This window comes from Dendrobates tinctorius, unplaced genomic scaffold (assembly GCF_039654945.1).
Source record: "Dendrobates tinctorius isolate UK_male_01 unplaced genomic scaffold, ASM3965494v1 ptg000030l, whole genome shotgun sequence".
Taxonomy (NCBI): domain Eukaryota; kingdom Metazoa; phylum Chordata; class Amphibia; order Anura; family Dendrobatidae; genus Dendrobates; species Dendrobates tinctorius.
Genome location: NW_027361698.1, coordinates 59,488,078 through 59,507,362, shown reverse-complemented (window position 1 = coordinate 59,507,362; position 19,285 = coordinate 59,488,078). Strand labels below are relative to the sequence as shown.

Here is a 19,285-nt window from a genome sequence, read left to right as displayed (position 1 = left end):
ACTGATATCTGAGCACTATGTGACAGGCTCGATGGCACAGCTGTGACAAAAGTGACGAGAGGATAAGGGAGATTTTGAATTTCTGCAGACACTTGTGGACAGTTTTGGATTGTGTGAGGCCCACTGATATCTGAGCGCTATGTGACAGGCTCGATGGCACAGCTGTGACAAAAGTGATGAGAGGATAAGGGAGATTTTGAATTTCTGCAGACACTTGTGGACAGTTTTGGATTGTGTGAGGCCCACTGATATCTGAGCGCTATGTCACAGGCTCGATGGCACAGCTGTGACAAAAGTGACGAGAGGATAAGGGAGATTTTGAATTTCTGCAGACACTTGTGGACAGTTTTGTATTGTGTGAGGCCCACTGATATCTGAGCGCTATGTCACAGGCTCGATGGCACAGCTGTGACAAAAGTGACGAGAGGATAAGGGAGATTTTGAATTTCTGCAGACACTTGTGGACAGTTTTGGATTGTGTGAGGCCCACTGATATCTGAGCGCTATGTCACAGGCTCGATGGCACAGCTGTGACAAAAGTGACGAGAGGATAAGGGAGATTTTGAATTTCTGCAGACACTTGTGGACAGTTTTGTATTGTGTGAGGCCCACTGATATCTGAGCGCTATGTCACAGGCTCGATGGCACAGCTGTGACAAAAGTGACGAGAGGATAAGGGAGATTTTGAATTTCTGCAGACACTTGTGGACAGTTTTGTATTGTGTGAGGCCCACTGATATCTGAGCGCTATGTCACAGGCTCGATGGCACAGCTGTGACAAAAGTGACGAGAGGATAAGGGAGATTTTGAATTTCTGCAGACACTTGTGGACAGTTTTGGATTGTGTGAGGCCCACTGATATCTGAGCGCTATGTCACAGGCTCGATGGCACAGCTGTGTCAAAAGTGACGAGAGGATAAGGGAGATTTTGAATTTCTGCAGACACTTGTGGACAGTTTTGGATTGTGTGAGGCCCACTGATATCTGAGCGCTATGTGACAGGCTCGATGGCACAGCTGTGACAAAAGTGACGAGAGGATAAGGGAGATTTTGAATTTCTGCAGACACTTGTGGACAGTTTTGGATTGTGTGAGGCCCACTGATATCTGAGCGCTATGTCACAGGCTCGATGGCACAGCTGTGACAAAAGGGACTAGAGGATAAGGGAGATTGGATTGCTTTTAAAAAAGCAGTTTGCGGAGCAGTGGGTAAACAGCAATGCCAGCCTGTCAGGAAGCCTTAAAAGGCAGCCCAACAACCAACACCACTGATACACCACAATATAGCCTCCCCTTGCACTGCACACACAGTGACTGGTGTGTTGTGCAGGCCAAATTGCTAGCAGCAGAAGCAGTTTTTTTTTCTTCTCAGGACAAAAAAAAAAATTGGGATTGCTTTTAAAAAAGCAGTTTGCGGAGCAGTGGGTAAACAGCAATGCAGGAATGTCAGGAAGCCTTAGAAGGCAGCCCAACAACCAACACCACTGATACACCACTATATAGCCTCCCCTTGCACTGCACACACAGTGACTGGTGTGTTGTGCAGGCCAAATCGCTAGCAGCAGAAGCAGTTTTTTTGTCTTCTTCCCTGCCTAACGCTCTCCCTACAGAATCAGCAGCAACCTCTCCCTATACTGAGATCGGCAGAAGTAAGATGGCGGTCGGCGTGCACGCCCTTTTATACCCCCTGTGACGCCCACCAAAGCAAGCCAATCACTTGCATGCCCTTCTGAAAGATGGAGGTGACCCCTGCCTATGTCATCACGTTGCCCACAGTGTCCGTGGATCCTGATTGGCTGAAAAAGAGCACAAAACAAACTTTTGAAAAGCGACTTTGGCGCGTAAGTCGCCGACCTCATCCTAGGGTCGGGTTTCGTTTCATGAAACCCGACTTTGCCAAAAGTCGGCGACTTTTGAAATTTTTCGACCCGTTTCGCTCAACTCTAGTATCCACTAATAAATTCTGGATTTTAAATCACTCCAAATATCTAAGTAAAAAACTAGATTCACAGGTGTTTCTAATTTGCATTATCTTCACCACAGCAATTCAAAATGTGTCTTATTAGTGTGGAGAGAAGGAATGTGCCTATATGCAGTCCCATCAATGTCTAGACCTCTTCCTGAAGAGACAGTAGATGGTGTCGGAAGTTATGCTCATAAACCTGGATGAGGGCATCAGTGAGCTTTTGGACAGTCTGTTGGTGATACTTTGTGGCACCAGATTCACTAATACATAATGTCCCAGAGGTTCTCAATTGGATTCAGATCTGGGGAACAGGAGTCAATGGCACCTGAGGCCAGTAATTGTCCTGCTGCAGGAGGAACCAAACAATGGCTCTGAGGATTTAATCATGGTATCAAACAGCAGTCAAGGTATTGTTGGCTATAGCATAGAGGTTTCTCCAAACTTCCAAGGATATGCCTACCTTGACCATCATTAACCCACCCACAAACTCTGTCTCAGCAGCTCCATACTATTTCACATCTGTCACAAATACTCAGAGTGACAGCGCTCTCATCTATGAAGAGAACAAGTCATCATGCGTGGACCTGCTAATCTGATGTTCTCTGGCAAAATCCAATTGCGCTGGATGATGTTTGTCTGCGAGATCACATTCCACTACAGAATGTTGGACTCCCATGCCCAGCTCATGGAATCTTTTTCCATAAGTTTGGTCAGTAACCTGCACAGCATTAACCCACCAGAAGTTGTTTTGTAGGGCTCTAGCAGTGCTATTTTTGTTATTTCTCTCACATATACAGTATGTAAAAAAGCAACAGGGTTGTAGTCATGTCAGCACAATCCATACTCACTGTGTTGTCAGCTGCTTCTTCCCTGCTGTGTCCCCCGTTCTTCCTTTCACTCAAAAGACAGGAGGCAGAGTCCAAAGCAACTTTAATTATAACGGATTTATTCTCTTCAGGACACAGCACATCCATAACACTTCCAGCACACTTGTCACAGTACCAGCAATGCTTTTTCTTCATCTTTCCCTAACTACTTCTGCTTCGCAGGAATAGGCCACAAAGATATAACGGGACGAGGAGCTCAGTGAAAATGCCACTTGTATTTATCTCCCTGGAACTGACTTCAACCCAGACACAAAAATATTATCTACTGGGTTGTCCACCCCCTTACGGTTATCCTGCCTGCGCACTTTCATGGTGGCCCACTCTACTTCTGTACCCAAACTTCTTCTGTACCCAAATTTCTTTGGTAACTTCGTCACTACATTGCTGCATATACTGAGCTCAGGGGTTTGCCCCCGACTGATTATATCCTGGAAGTCTCACTCACTTATTCCCCAGCTACCCATCCTAGAATTAACCTCTAAGTATCCTACAACTAAATCCTTCCATGCAATGTACTCAGTGCCCTCATCTAGTGGCCCTTTACCTAACTGCACTGTCACTAGCTTACATATAGTACAAAGCTACGAAACTACGACACAATGCAATATATAGCAATTATATACATGTAAATAGTAGCATCAACATTTAAAGGGGCTAAGCCCTGACCCCTATACATATACAGTAAAAGCAAATTCTAGCCCTGCTGAGGCCCTCCTGTGGCCCTGTCTTTACCTCTTATTGCAGCTCCCAACTTGGCATCTGCTCTATATTTAAAAGACTGTGTTGGGAGATACAGCAAACTTTCTTGCAATAGCACTTATGGAAGTGCCATCTTGGAGGAGCCCAATTACTTGTGAAATCTGTATGGGCTGCAGGTATCACCTTCTGCTACCACTAGTGACAAGGACTCTAGCAAAGTGTAAAACTAGAGGAAAATCAGTCTGAAATGATTAAGTGCACCTGTCGTCACTTTCAATTGCACCAAATCAGGTTAAATTGAGTCACAATCACTTCTGCTTCCAAATTGGGTCAAATGCTATCCCTGAAATCTAATTGACTTAAAAGGGTACTAGCGTAATCTGGAAATGTTTTTTTAAAGGGGTGATCCAAGACTTGAAATGATCTTTTCTATGTGGCTAAGCCTTTAACAGCATGTAGTTGCTAATTACCTGTCTGTTCTGCCTTGCGACAATCTCTCTCTGCTCGGAGAAACTATTTCTCTTACATTTTGTAAAATCATGTCAACAGAGCAGTTCCTTTTCCTCCACTATGCTTGAGGCAAACATAAAAAATGCTGAAGTAGAAAAGAGGATGGCTTCTACAATTGGATAATGATCTTAAACATACGTCAAAATCCACAATAGACTACATCAAAAGGTGCAAGCTGAAGATTTTACAATGGCCCTCACAGTCAGCTGATCTGATCATCATTGAAAATCTGTGGCTAGACCTCAAAAAAGCAGTGCTTGTAAGACGACCCAGGAATCTCACAGAACTGTAAGAATTTTCCAAGGAAGAATGGATGAAAATCCCTCAGACAAGAATTGGAAGACTCTTGGCTGGCTACAAAAAGCGTTTACAAGCTGTGATACTTTCAAAAAGGAGGTGCTAGTATGTACTAACCATGCAGGGTGCACAGACATTTGCTTATGCTCAATTTCCTTTATGCAATTTTGAAAATCTAAAAATTGACACTATATGTTTTTCCTAATCTACAAAGGAATGTATCATCTTCAACCTTAGGCCTTGTAGAGATCATTTCATCTTCAACTTCCTCAAGTATTCAAAATAACAGTAATTTTAATTAGGGGTGTACAAACTTTTCTGCGCCACTGTATGAGTGAATATATATATATATATATATATATATATAATATACCAGTGAATGTAGATGTAGTTTTACCCACATTTGCTAAGCAAATTTTGCTGCAAATCACAACAGTGATTTTTTTTCACAAAGTTGTGGCTTTTCTTAAATGTAATAAGAAGAAAGTATACTTACCTCCTGGACCAGCACCGCTCCTTCATTCTGGGTCCTCTGTCTCCTGGCAATCTTATAACATTATTATCAAGTGAGTGCTGCAGCCTTTTAGTGACCCCTGATTGGCTGCAGCCTTTACAGTTCAGTCAAAACCATATGGCACAAATTTTCACCTGCTCATCATAGGTGTGGATTTAGTCTAGTGACATTGGCTAGGTATCTATATATATATATATATATATATATGCCTTATCGTGTCTGTCTGTAACCGAAATCACGGCCTGCTGATTGGTCGCGGCCGCCAGGCCGCAACCAATCAGCGACAGGCGCAGCTGTTTGTAATGGTAAGCTGCGCCTGCCGCTGATTGGTCGCGGCCGTCAGGCGCAGGCCTTAATCTGTAAAGAAGAGAATTCTTTCCACGCTCCCGGCCTCGCATTCCCAGTAATGCTTTGCGGCTTAGGCCTCTGATGATGTCACTCTCGCGAGAAAAGACCGACGTCACTCTCGCGAGAGTGAGAAAGAAGATCGACATCATCAGCGGTCTAAGCCGCAAAGCATTACTGGGAACGCGAGGCCGGGTGCGTGGAAAGAAGACAGGATGCCTTTGGAAGGTGAGAATAACTTTTTTATTTTTTAATATTATTTTTGTACAGGGCCACGGCAATGATTGGTCGCGGCTACAGGGCCGTGTTGCTGATTGGTCGCGAACAGAGGGCAGCGACGCTGTTTGATCATGGCTGAATGGAAAGGGGGGTGAGGGAGGACCATGCATACCAGGAAAGAGGGGTGAGGGACCATGCATACCAGGATTGGGGGGTGAGGGGACCATGCATACCAGGATTGGGGGGTGAGGGGACCATGCATATCAGGAAAGGGGGGTAAGGGGACCATGCATACCAGGATTGGGGGGTGAGGGGGCCATGCATACCAGGATTGGGGGGTGAGGGGACCATGCATACCAGGATAGGGGGGTGAGGGGACCATGCATACCAGGATTGGGGGGTGAGAGGACCATGCATACCAGGATTGGGGGGTGAGGGGAGCATGCATACCCCGAAAGGGGGGTAAGAGGACCATGGATACCAGGAAAGAGAGGTGAGAGGACCATGCATACCAGGATTGGGGGGTGAGAGGACCATGCATTCCAGGATTGGGGGGTCAGAGGACCATGCATACCAGGATAGGGGGTTGAGGGGTAGCATGCATATCATGATTGGGAGTGAGAGAACCATACATATCAGGATTGGGGGTGAGAGGACCATACATATCAGGATTGGGGGTGCATTATTATTAAATCTTCAAAAATAAACTGCATATATATTCTAGGATACACGATGCATTAGAATCGGGCCACCATCTAGTAATATAAATAATAACATGAGAAAAAAAATAAAATCACTAAAAATTCTTTACGTAAAAATCTGCATAAACTATAGGTAACTTTTTGTTGAAAGATTCCATTAAGAAAAGCTGAGGGATAAAGTTCATTGACCCCCACCAGTGGAAACTCTTACATGGCTCTGTTACATGATAGATGATCCATTAAGGAAAATGTTCCTGTTTATCCTAACATGACTATCCTTTTCCTTAAGTAGGCCACCCCAGCAATCAGCTGGACATTGACAATTTTTTTTGTGCAACGGTATTACATTTTGTCAATGTATTGAAATGTATGACTATAAAGTACATGTTTACGTCAAGCCTTTTATATTAACGGAGCTCTTCCTTAGTTCACCTGCCCAAGCGTTAGTCACCTGCCCACACATGGGAATATTTCTCAGCATTCATTATAAACACAGTAGTCTTAGGGACAGATCCATTGAATTTTGCTTTATCAATTTATTTATGACTTGTCATGACATGAGCATTATTGATGCTGCTTACAACTTTTCATGTACTAGAAGAGAAGCTGGAAGAAAATATGTCAAGTCCATCAAGACATTTCTGACAGCATTCATGTGCCAGACAAATAGATCAATTATGATTTCTAATTATACTTGTGTTTGGCATATTTTTATTGACATGCCTCAAAGGTACATTTATTTCTGCTTGGATTTCTGCTGTTTAAGTAAAAATGGCTATGGGGAATGTCAAGAGATGGGCGCTTATCTACATGGTGTTTGACAGCTACATGTTCACGACTGACCCATGCAGTGAATAATTCTATGTAAACTGTATTGAGTGACACACTGAATTATTTCATGTCAATTTCAGGGGAGACACAGAACTTCAAGGACGCCTTTGTTGGGAAAGATGTCAGTGTTATGGGGTTACCCTTGGCGTTTTATTCTGGAATGTATGCATACGCTGGCTGGTAAGTAGGTTGAAATGGCAAAAAGTGACAATAATTACTCATCTAATGAATGAATACAAATACCCCAGGTTTATTTATTTGAACAGGTATATTTAAATATAAATTCACCTCCAAACACTATTTTACAGTTAATATTTAGAATTAATCTACATGAATAATTGAGTAACTTTGTAAATACATTACATTTCTTATCTTGTAAAGATGCTTCATCTCGGAGCATAATTTGCTGTTTCACTGTCAGTCTGTTCTGATAATTTGTATACTGGTAATTAGGCTGTACGCAAAGAACTATACAGTAGCATGATGGTGGGAAATGTAAAGTTGGTCACAGAAATTAGTAAAAAGTGACTGTTTGTTTTATGATTCAGTCAGTTCAAGTATAACCTTGTGAATGTGGCCTATTTACTTAGTTATTAGCTTATACAGCACCAACATGTTGCTTAGTACTTTATAGACAATATCATCGCTTTCCCCATCAGTATATCTTTGGAGAGTGCAAGGAAACCCCTGGAAACACAAGCAAACTCCTTGCAGATGTTGTCCTTAGTGCAGTGGCATAGCAACTGTTTGTGGCGCCCGGGGCGGTCGAAAAATGTGCCGCCCCTTTGGTCGTTGATAATCCGGAAGCATCCGAAGAGCCCACACTACACTCAAAGATTTAATTTTTAGTCTGCTACTAACTCTGCTGTTATTATTTCTAGACTTTCATCTTCTTGCAGTTCTCTATATATATATGTATGTATTAGCTTGATGATGCTGGATGAAGACCTAATGGCTTTTTTAATAATAATTTTTAATAATGTGACAGACCTTACATATTGGATTATATAGAGCCCTGTTTTTTATTACATACCGTCCTGTCTTGTTAGCTGTATAATGCAATGAAGGCTGATGGAGCATGGGAAAGCTTCCTTTCTAATGGAGGAGCTGATGGACTGGTAGTTTGGTCACCGGCTCCTCGATCAGCAGTCATTTTATATCTAAAAAGAGAGGGGACTATGTAATAAAAGAGGGCACTGTAAATAACAAAATTAACAAGAATACACTATGTAAGAGACAGCACCATACATAACAGCAGAGGAAGCTATATAATAAGCGACGGCATCATATATAACTAGAGAGGATGGTACGTAATAAGGGATGGTGTTATACATAATAAAAGAGGAAACTATGTAACTAAGGATGGTGTTATACAGAATTAGTGCGTACACTATATACTAAGGGACTGTGTTAGACATAGTGAGTACACTATATACTAAGGGACTGTGTTAGACATAATAAACGATAATGTCTTCCTCCACCTCCCCCTGTTCCTAAGGCCATTATAAGTCCCCCTTCCTCCCATCCCAATCCCCCACACCCCTCATTGTCCTCCTCCCCTCACATCCCATTATTGTCCTCTCCTCCACCCCATCATTGCCCTCTTCACCACCTCCATCATTTTCTTCTCCCCCACCACTATCTTTGCTTTCTCCCACACCACTCCCATCATTGCCCATTCCACCACCACCTCTATCATTTCCTCCTCCTCCACCACCCCCATTTATTGCCCTTTCCACCACCACCGTCATTGCATTCTCCCCCACCACCCCATCATCATTTATTTTTCCCCCACCACCCCATCATTGCCCTCTCCATCACCCCATCATTGCCTTCTCCCCATCACCCCCACCCTTGCCTTCTCCCCATCATTGCCTTCTCCTTCACCCTATCACTGCCTTCTCCCCATCACTCCCATCATTGCCTGCTCCATCACCCCATCACTGCCTTCTCCCCATGACTCCCATCATTGCCTGCTCCATCACCCCATCACTCCCATCATTGTCTGCTCCATCACCCCCATCATTGCCTGCTCCATCACTCCCATCATTGCCTTCTCCTTCACCCCATCACTGCCTTCTCCTTCACCCTATCACTGTCTTCTCCCCATCACTCCCATCATTGCCTGCTCCATCACCCCATCACTGCCTTCTCCCCATGACTCCCATCATTGCCTGCTCCATCACCCCATCACTCCCATCATTGTCTGCTCCATCACCCCATCATTGCCTGCTCCATCACTCCCATCATTGCCTTCTCCTTCACCCCATCACTGCCTTCTCCCCATCACCCCATCACTGCCTTCTCCCCATGACTCCCATCATTGCTTGCTCCATCACTCCCATCATTGCCTTCTCCTTCACCCCATCACTGCCTTCACCCCATCACTCCCATCATTGCTTGCTCCATCACTCCCATCATTGCCTTGTCCTTCACCCCATCACTGCCTTCACCCCATCACTCCCATCATTGCTTGCTCCATCACTCCCATCATTGCCTTCTCCTTCACCCCATCACTGCCTTCACCCCCATCACTCCCATCATTGCCTGCTCCATCACTCCCATCATTGCCTTCTCCTTCACCCCATCACTGCCTTCACCCCCATCACTCCCATCATTGCTTGCTCCATCATCCCATCATTGTCTTCTCCCCATCATTGTCTTCTACATCACCCCATCACTGCCTTCTCCCCATCACTCCCATCATTGCTTGCTCCATCACCCCATCATTGTCTTCTCCCCATCATTGCCTTCTCCATCACCCCATCATTGTCTGCTCCATCACTCCCATCATTGCCTTCTCTGCATCACCCCCATCATTGCCTGCTCCCATTACCCCCTCATGGCCTTCTCCCATCACCCCAGGCATTATGGCATTCTCTCCCCCATCACAGTCTTCTCATGTCCCTATCTCCTCCAGGGCCAGGCTAACCTACACACATACAGACACACACACAGACAGACATACACACACACACACACAGACATACACACAGACACCACCTCTCTCCTCTCACCTGTCCGCAGCATCGCTCGCACTTCCTCGCTCACACAGCAGCGGCCGCTGAATGATGACATCATTCAGCGGCGCTTCTGTGTCAAACAGGAAGCGCGGCCTCCGGGCAGGAAGCAGGACGGAACCTTGCAGCTCTGCTCCTGCTATTCCCGCTTGCAGGCAGCGGAGCTGCTGTGATTGCCCCCTGCCCGCCGCTGCACTGCACTGTGCCTCACTGCCTCCGTGCTTCTCCCAAAGAGAGAAATTGCTGCTGCTGCCCCGCCGCCCCCACACATGTGCCGCCTGGGGCGGACCGCCCCCACGCCCCACCCACGCTACGCCACTGCCTTGGTGGGATTTGAGCCAAGAACCCAGGTGCTGCAAAGCAGCATTGCTAAACACAGTGCCACTGTCCTGCCTGATTTACCAACATCTTTTTGAATTTCTAATAATGAACAGTAAAATTGATAAATTAGCTCTACACTAAGCTAGAGACTGTAATTCGGAGTAGATTGTAACAGTGATATGTAAATTAACCCAATAAAGTCTCTTACTTCCTACCCACAGGAAATGTGTTCAATACTGACTTGGATTTTCGATACAGTGCTTGACTAGCGCAGTCACCAGCAGATGTGTCCAGTACTCAGCACCAGAAATGAGCATAAAGATTTGCACTATCTTAGTCTCGCATCCACTTCAGTACTGGAAGATAAACCATTTGAGTGCAAACTTCCTGGGCCAGCAGTGGAAAGCCAGCATCTTAAGAGCCTCTTGGAACTACTAGACCCCCACTACATCATACCAGGCATTATACCATGGCTTCATTGATTACTGACTGAGGAAATTCACACTGGCTTGGTCCAAGAGCCATGAAAAATCAATGTGGATGCCATGCCAGGATAGTGCAAATCTTTTTGCTCATCTCTACTCAGCTCCTACACTATCTCCATCTGAGCTCTCCTTTAGCCTTTGACCTGGCTAAGGGCAGCCACTCTATCAGAACACTGATTAATTTTAGTTATGGGATATTGCAATTCTCGAGTCACATGCTCAGGTCCTATTGCTTCCCCGATTGGCTCGCAGGGAAGGTCCCGGAAGGACGCTGCTATAAAATTTTCGCATGGCTGCTCGGCCATGCGCTAGTATAGACAGTATTTTGTACCTTTGTGTGTGTGCGGATGGATGCATGTGTTTGTGACGGACTCATTATGATCCTCTCCCTCTGGTTGTGTTTGGGTTTAGGGAATTGGAGTTAGAGTCAGCGCCTACTAGTGGCATTGCTTATGCACCACCGTGCTCCCAGTTATCAGCACATACTTAGCACCAGTTAGTGCCATTCGGTACAAGACACTATCGTACTTCATCAAGTAGCAGCAACCGCCAGAACGGCGCCATGTGCAAGTCTTGCGCTTTCCTAGCCCAAGTCAGGGTGGTTAGTGGTTTCCGCCAGTGCGGTACTGTGCACAATTGCACGCTATATCTTTAGTTTGCCGAGCTCTGTGAGTGTTAACAGGCTACGGCGTTTATATTCCGCGGTTCTATGCATTAACAGAATCCGCCTCTGTACACACCGGGTGACGCTAACTTGCCTGTGTCCAGTTATATTGCCATATAGCGTCCGCCATTACCAAGCAGCAGGTTACATCTCTGCATGGTGGACCCCAGGCTGCGAACGCACCTTAACATCATCTTTTATTACTTGTGCGTTCCGCTAGCCCTAACAGATATAATACGGATGTCTTAAAAAATGGACACACATATGGCAATATGGATGAGAATCATGCAAGTATTCTTGATTAAGCTCTGATTTTTTTAAATGCTCATCTGACCTCAAAATTATTGGGTGGAAAGTATACTCACTTGTATCTGTGACTTCAGATTTTCAGTCACACCCATTGCAGTTCGGTGAATGAAATCAACTTTTGCACTCTCAATTGATAAACATTGATGATATCTGAAAAGATGATGTTATAATGAAAAATAAAGTTGAATGAAAAATATTTTTCATGCAAAATATGACAAAGTCACATGATTAAGAAAAGTTTAGAAACACGAGATACAAATACGACTTGGAACTTCCAAAGCTAGATACCAAATTAAATTGCCAAATTTTTCGGTGCTATTTATAATGCAAATCATCTTACATTCTTCTCTTTATTCTTGCTGCATACTCTTTAAATCAAGTGAACTGATGGTTGGAACCAGCTATCAAGCTGTCTGCAGTCGTATAATGTAATCTGTCAGATGCTTAACACACCGTTTCTTAATAACATAGCAAAATGTAACAAATTTGTTTTCAAATGTGATAGATTTGATGCCACATTCACAGGCAACACAAGGTTAACACATGTTAGAAAAATAATGAGAGTAGGTAGAAGTATAAAATCGTATTAAATTTGTCACAAAATAGCTGCTTTTTACTATATCACAGCATGTAATTATCATCTAACTAGAGAAAAAGAGAGACGACTGGAGGGTGTCTGAATTTTTCAAAGAGCCGTTCCGATGTATTGCTGACTGATGTCTGGAATAGTTTATAAACTGTAATATAAAACATTTCAGGACACGTGGGTTATAGAAACTGAAAAGGTGGATAGCTTAGTCCTGATGTTGACTGTTGTCATACAGCATGACCTAGAGCAGCTGTCTTCAACCAGTCGCTCTGGATCTACATATGTCTCATGGGCCTGTGATATTTGGCTCACCACTGTCTGCCAACTTGGTGCATTAGCACAAGGTGTAGCAAGCAGCTATAAGGAGAAGGTCTCAAGATGGTGACTTTTTTGAGTTGCACTGAACAGTAGAGCACTTCTGGATGTGCTTACATTGACACGATGGTGGAAGTGAGGGGAAGATATAAATATGGTAAGCTGGAGATAGGCTGATGCTATTAGTTACAGGGGTGATGAAGCTGGATGCAGAAGTGTGGCAGAGGTGATTCATGCAAGAGTTCCAAATGGGGGTAAAGTTGGAACCCCTGGATGGAAGTATACTACCTATAAGGGAGAGTAGCACAAAGGGCCTTCTGTAAGGAAGCTTTGGCTGTCAATATATTGGTAATAAGGGCTCTATGTGACACTATGGTGGGGAAGGGTGGGCGCACTGGATATGGTTGTGACCATATCTCAAAACTGAATGTGACTGACAAGGTAAGAAAGGTTGGGGACCACTGACCTAGAGAAAAAAATAACAACAGTTCTACACCACAAACGAAATAGGTGGCCACACAAGAGATGAGCGAATGAGTAAATGTAGCTTCATATTTTACATAAAATTTGAAGGCTGAATCAAAATTTACTTGTGATTTGCTTTGTGCAAATCCAGCAAAATGGCCCGTAACTAGTAATGGAGTGTGTCTTAATGATATTGTAATGATATTTTGTGCTTATAGATATGTAGATTTTCCAAAAGCAAAATACAGTAGAGAGCCTGGTGTAAAGAGGAAGGTTACCTGAATCAAAGCAATTGCTGTATAGAGATTAAACCAGGAATTTGGGGAGATTTCAGCTCTGAAGCCTGCTAAAATTGGGAGCATAAGTCAGGTTGTAACTCAGGAATCCGTAATATAATCGATGCAGTGTATTTACAAATTTACTCAACTTCTTCATATCCATTCTAGGTGATCTGACCCTCATGAAGGTCTATTTCCTTCATGAAGGCTATTTTTCCTCATAGAAAAGTTCTATAAACAATGCTGAAACAATAGATTAATTACTAGTCAGACTGTGCTATAATAGCTTTGTGGGCAGCAAAATGGTGCCAGGGAAATGGACTGAAATTGAATCTGACTCCTATTAAAATACCAATTTGCATAAAATTAATTTCCATCAAAGCTTCTACAACCTGCTACATTTTACAGAGAATAAAATAAGAAATCCCATTTCCATTAGATTTAGGGGAGACATCAGACTAGCACAAATTCTATAACAATGTGCGGTTTCTCTTATTCAGAAGTATTTCCAGAAATGGCTTAAGAAATCTTCTGACCTTGTAATTTCTGCAGGCATGTCTGAACTTAGATAATGCTGGCATTTGTTTTAGACTGAGTCATCAATGATTTGAAATTAGTAGGAGCTTTGTGAAAGTAAAGACCAGTGGTTTTAGCTGCTGATAATGGAATGGATATTGTACTGATACACTATTGTACAGGCCTAAAGGAAAATGAAATGAAAAATAAGAGCATACATAGAATAAAAGCAAATACCGAACCAAATATCACTAAGGACAAGAAATTAATTAAAAGTAAAAGACTGAGAAGAGTAAACCACAGCCAAGGAAGTTAATAAATGCCAAACTGCATCAGCATCTGACAGAGGCTTGACTGCCAATTGTCCATTTTTAAATTGACAACTATTTTCTTCTTGAATCTACAAATGCTTTCCATATTTAAAGCACAAATTACAAACATATTTAATGGTAAAAATGACATCTACTGTACAGTGGGGAAAAAGGTATTTAGTCAACCACTAATTGTGCAAGTTCTCCCACTTAAAAAGATGAGAGAGGTCTGTAATTGACATCACAGGTAGACCACAACTATGCGAGTCAAAATGAGAAAACAAATCCAGAAAATCACCTTTTCTGATTTGGCAAGATTTATTTGTCAAATTATGGTGGAAAATTAGTATTTAGTCATTAACAAAAGATCATCTCAATTTTTTGCTATATAACCTTTGTTGGCAATGACAGAGGTCAAACATTTTCTGTAAGTCTTCACAAGGTTGGCACACACTGTTCGTGGTATGTTGACCCATTCCTCCATGCAGATCTCCTCTTGAGCCGTGATGTTTTGGGCCTGTCGCTCGGCAACACAGACTTTCAAATCCCTCCAAAGGTTTTTCTATGGGGTTGAGATCTGGAGACTGGCTAGGCCACTCTAGGACCTTCATATGCTTCTTACAAAGCCACACTTTTGTTGCCCTGGCTGTATGCATGGGATCACTATCATACTGAAAGACCTATGTACGTTTCATCTTCAATACCCTTGCTGATGGAAGTAGGTTTGCCCTATTCATTCTTTCATGTACATTGATCAGTCTCCCTGATCCCTTTGCAGAGAAACAGAACAGCCCCAACATATCATGTTGCCACCACCATGCTTCACAGTAGGTATGGTGTTCTTTGTATGCAACTCAGCATTCTGTCTCATTTAAACATGACAAGTTTTGTTTCTACCAAACAGTTATACTTTGGTTTCATCAGACCATATGACATTCTCCCAATACTCTTCTGGATAATCCAAATGCTCTCTAGCAAACTTTAGATGGGCCCAGATATATACTGGCTTAAGCAGGGGGACACGTCTGGCACTGCGGAAACTGAGTCCCTAACGGAGTAGTGTGTTACTGATGGTAGCCTTTGTTAAGGTGGTCCCAGCTCTATACAGGTCATTCACTAGGTCCCCCCGTGTGGTTCTGGGATTTATGCTCACCGTTCTTGTGATCATTTTGACCCCACGGGGTGAGATCTTGCGTGGAACCCCACTTCAGTGGTCTTGTATGTCTTCCATTTTCTTATTATTGCTCCCACAGTTAATTTCATAACACCAAGCTGCTTGCCTTTTGCAGATTCAGTCTTCCCAGCCTGGTGCAGGGCTTTAATTTTGCTTCTGGTGTCCTTCGACAGTTCTTTGGTCTTCACCATATTGTAGTTTGGAGTTTGACTGAGGTTGTGGACAGGTGTCTTTTATACTGATAACAAATTCAAACAGGTGCCATTACTAAAGGGTGGAGGACAGAGGAGCCTTTAAAAGAAGAAGTTACAGGCCTGTGAGAGGCAGAAATCTTGCATATTTTTAGGTGACCAAATACTTATTTTCCACCATGATTTGCAAAATAAATCTTGCCAAATCAGACAAGGTGATTTTCTGGATTTGTTTTCTCATTTTGAGTCTCATAGTTGTGGTCTACTTATGATGTCAATTACAGGCCTCTCTCATCTTTTTAAGTAAGAGAACGTGGACAATTGGAGGCTGACTAAATACTCTTTTCTCCACTGTACATGCATCCTTAATGTCCAAAATCAAACCACATTGGTGGCCCACCATTCTGTACTATAATGATGTGGCACAGTGAATGTTGGTATCGTTGCATTACTTAAAATGATATGTATGTCAAGGGATCAGAATGACGGGATAAAGTTAGCATATAGATGGGAATTTATTGACCACATTTTACATGTGACAATTGATATTTAGCCTGTGTGTTTTGGGTGTATGGAGCTAGCTCAGGAATCAAGGCCATCCAATAAAGAGCAGATGCTGGCTTTCCTATACAGGCGGCAACGTCAATCGGTAACGTGCATCCACTTAAATGCCGATGTCAATCTCGGACAGCATTTCATTGACACAATTGTGTGACATAATCATTACACCACACAACTGAATTGTAGTGTGCCAATGTATTGCCATAGCAGCCAAAGGCCTACTGAAGACTGCCATCGCTGCCATCTTGGCACTCCCATTACCCCCAGATTTAGGCCGAGCTTCATAGGAAGTTGTCATTTCAACTGTATATGGCAATACTGCCAAATAATGGTACATGATACAAGCAATCAAATTATCTCAGGTTCCATAAAGGGACTAAAAAATTATTTAAAGGTTTCAAGAAGAAAAAATAAGAAAAATATTTAAAGCTTAAATCACACTCCTTTTTAAAAAAATGAAATGAAAAATAACAAAAAATACTTACTTGCTCTCGCCACATCCATTAAAGTACGATGTATGAAAATATTACACTATATTACCAATAAGTTAAATGTCATAAAGATAATTGCCATTTTTTCAGTCACCCATCTTCCCCAAAATATGGAATAATCATTTCAATCAAGGTCACTTTGAGTTTTTTCAGAATCAATGGACCTTTTCTAACACCTTGTAGTCGGCATGACTACAGTGAATCTAGTGAAAATTCACTTTTCTATGAGAGCCCTATTCGGACCGTACAATCTATTGCTGAATCACATTGTAATTTACTTCTGCACTCACTTATATTTTATGTGACCAAAGTGATGACAATTTATAGTTTGTCTGTCAAATCTTATTATTTAATCTTTGATACTTATCCTCATAACAACATTTACCAATGTTTTATATTTTTAGGTTTTACCTCAATTTTGTTACCGAGGAAGTAGAAAATCCTGAAAAGTAAGTGAGATTACAAATATTATATACTTTCAATTGGATTAACTGTATTTGTAAAGCTTAGCGTTCTCTCTGGTTTAGTTTTATTGAATGTCTCAATTTGTGTGACATTTTTGGCCAAAGTGTCAGATTTTAGTGTCTAATATGAACCAAAGCTAATACTGGTTTTATTTTTAGATTAATGCTATTAGTTAAAAATACTGAAATGCTATCTGCAACAGAAGCCATGAAGCTTTGTCAGATCCAGTGAATGGATCTAAGTGACCACCCTCTGAACCTATTGACCTATATTGCAGTCAGCTAGGGTTCTCATCCAGCCAGAGAAATTCTAAGATACCCTCTCCTAAAACCTCCCCCAATACAAAATAGATAGCAGATGGGCCAAGGCTGAGTGCTGCTGGCAAATTTATTATAATTAATCTACAGAGATGGCATAACTTAGAGCAGAGATGTACTCTGGTCTCTGATGTGATGTGTGGCAGCTAAAAGACCTAACCAAATTTATTAGGAGATGCATGCCTCTTAATACATTTGGCTCATCTTGCTATGTAGCTTCTTTCATCAAGACTGGTGTTCAAAAAGTTCTTTCCGTAGTTCTAAGTGTTTGTTCACACTGTATATAAACATTTTGAACTTGTGATTACTACGTTCTGAATGATGACCTGCAAATGTTCTGCAGCATCCTGTGGATGTATATTATGTATAATACAGCAATTTCCCTAGACTCTAACCCTACGCAGTCCGCCTGTAGTTTGGTGTCCAGTAGGTAACCCAGCTAGCAGCTAGAAAATGCACAGGACAATTCCCCAGCCCAGACAATGCCACCAAATCTAGACCACCTCAGTCTGTCTTAAAAGTAATAACACTTGCTTGTCAGATATTAAGAAAAGGGAGGAGACAAATGTTCCAGCATAGCTTTGCTTCTGTGAAGAAACATTTCTATGTATGCACATTCCTTGAAATTTTAATGATAACTGACAACAAGTAAAGGGTTGTATTATCAATGGTTTGTTAAAGTGTTTTAAAAGCTAGTGTACTGGTGGGGTAATTTGGACCTAGGGACTGCTGGACCCACATCTCATTAGTTGTACCATACTCTAGAGTTTAAGTGTACCACTCACTAAGGGGAGAGAGATTTAACAAAAAGGTTAGCATGTCACACCACAGTGACCCACAGAGGTGCCAGAAGGTGTGCAGCAGTGGGGATAAAGTGCAGGTGAGGCGACAAGATGTAACCCTTATTGAGGATACTGCATGATAGTTGGAAGTTGTTGCAGTGACCAATAGGTGTGGGGTTATATCTTTTGCTATTACATTTAACTTAACAGTTTCTACAGTAAAGTCTTGTCTTTTCAAACTGATCAACAGGTGTTGAAAAAATCTGATGTGGCTGTTTTGTGTTGGACTGCATGACAATGATCAGTAAGGGATGTCATACTATATGCCTTTGCTTGCTATGGTAGGAAACCCTTTCAATGGGTAGACCGGTCAGAAGTTGTTGATGATTGATCCATGGGATATGACACGATTATCAGATAGATTGCACTCCGAAATCCAGCAACTTCAACAATGAGCTGTTTCCAGATCTGCTGACATCTGGATGAAAACACATTCAACTGACTTGCACTGGGTAGTGGCCACTAGAGTTGAGCGAAACGGGTTGGTCAATTTCAAAAATCACCAACTTTCGCCAAAGTCGGGTTTCATGAAACGAAACCCGACCATAGCGTGAGGTCGCCCATGATGTCAGCGACCCGAACGCCAAAATTGCGTTTCAAATGATACTTCCAGCGCCTTTTTCAGCCAATGATGGAGGACGCACACTGTGGGCAATGCGATGACATAGGCAGCAGCCACCACCATCTTAGAGAAGGGCATTGAAGTGATTGGCTGGCTGGCTTTGTGTGGCATCACAGTGGGTATAAAAGGCTGTGACCGCCGACCATCATCTTACTTCTGCCGATCTTAGCATAGGGAGAGGTGCTGCTGCTGATTCTGAATAGGGAGAGCATTAGGCAGAGAAGAAGAAAAAAAAAACTGCTTCTGCTGATAGCACTTTTCACTGTACAGTTAGTGTGCAGTGAAAGGGGAGGATTTTTGCTTTTGTGCAGCAGCGCTGGTGGTGATTAGGCTGCATTGTAAGGCTACCTGCTAGCTACATTGCTGTGTGCACACTGGTGT

General features: G+C 42.7%; 1 protein-coding gene across 1 annotated transcript in view; it reads left to right on the top strand.

Moving 5' to 3' along the window:
• Positions 1–19,285, top strand: part of SLC7A11 (solute carrier family 7 member 11) — a 366,962-nt gene that overhangs the window by 121,184 nt on the left and 226,493 nt on the right. The window contains exons 5-6 of the mRNA XM_073572101.1: positions 7,049–7,148; positions 17,063–17,107. Coding sequence (XP_073428202.1) covers positions 7,049–7,148; positions 17,063–17,107 — 145 coding nt within the window. The remainder of the gene's footprint in view (positions 1–7,048; positions 7,149–17,062; positions 17,108–19,285) is intronic.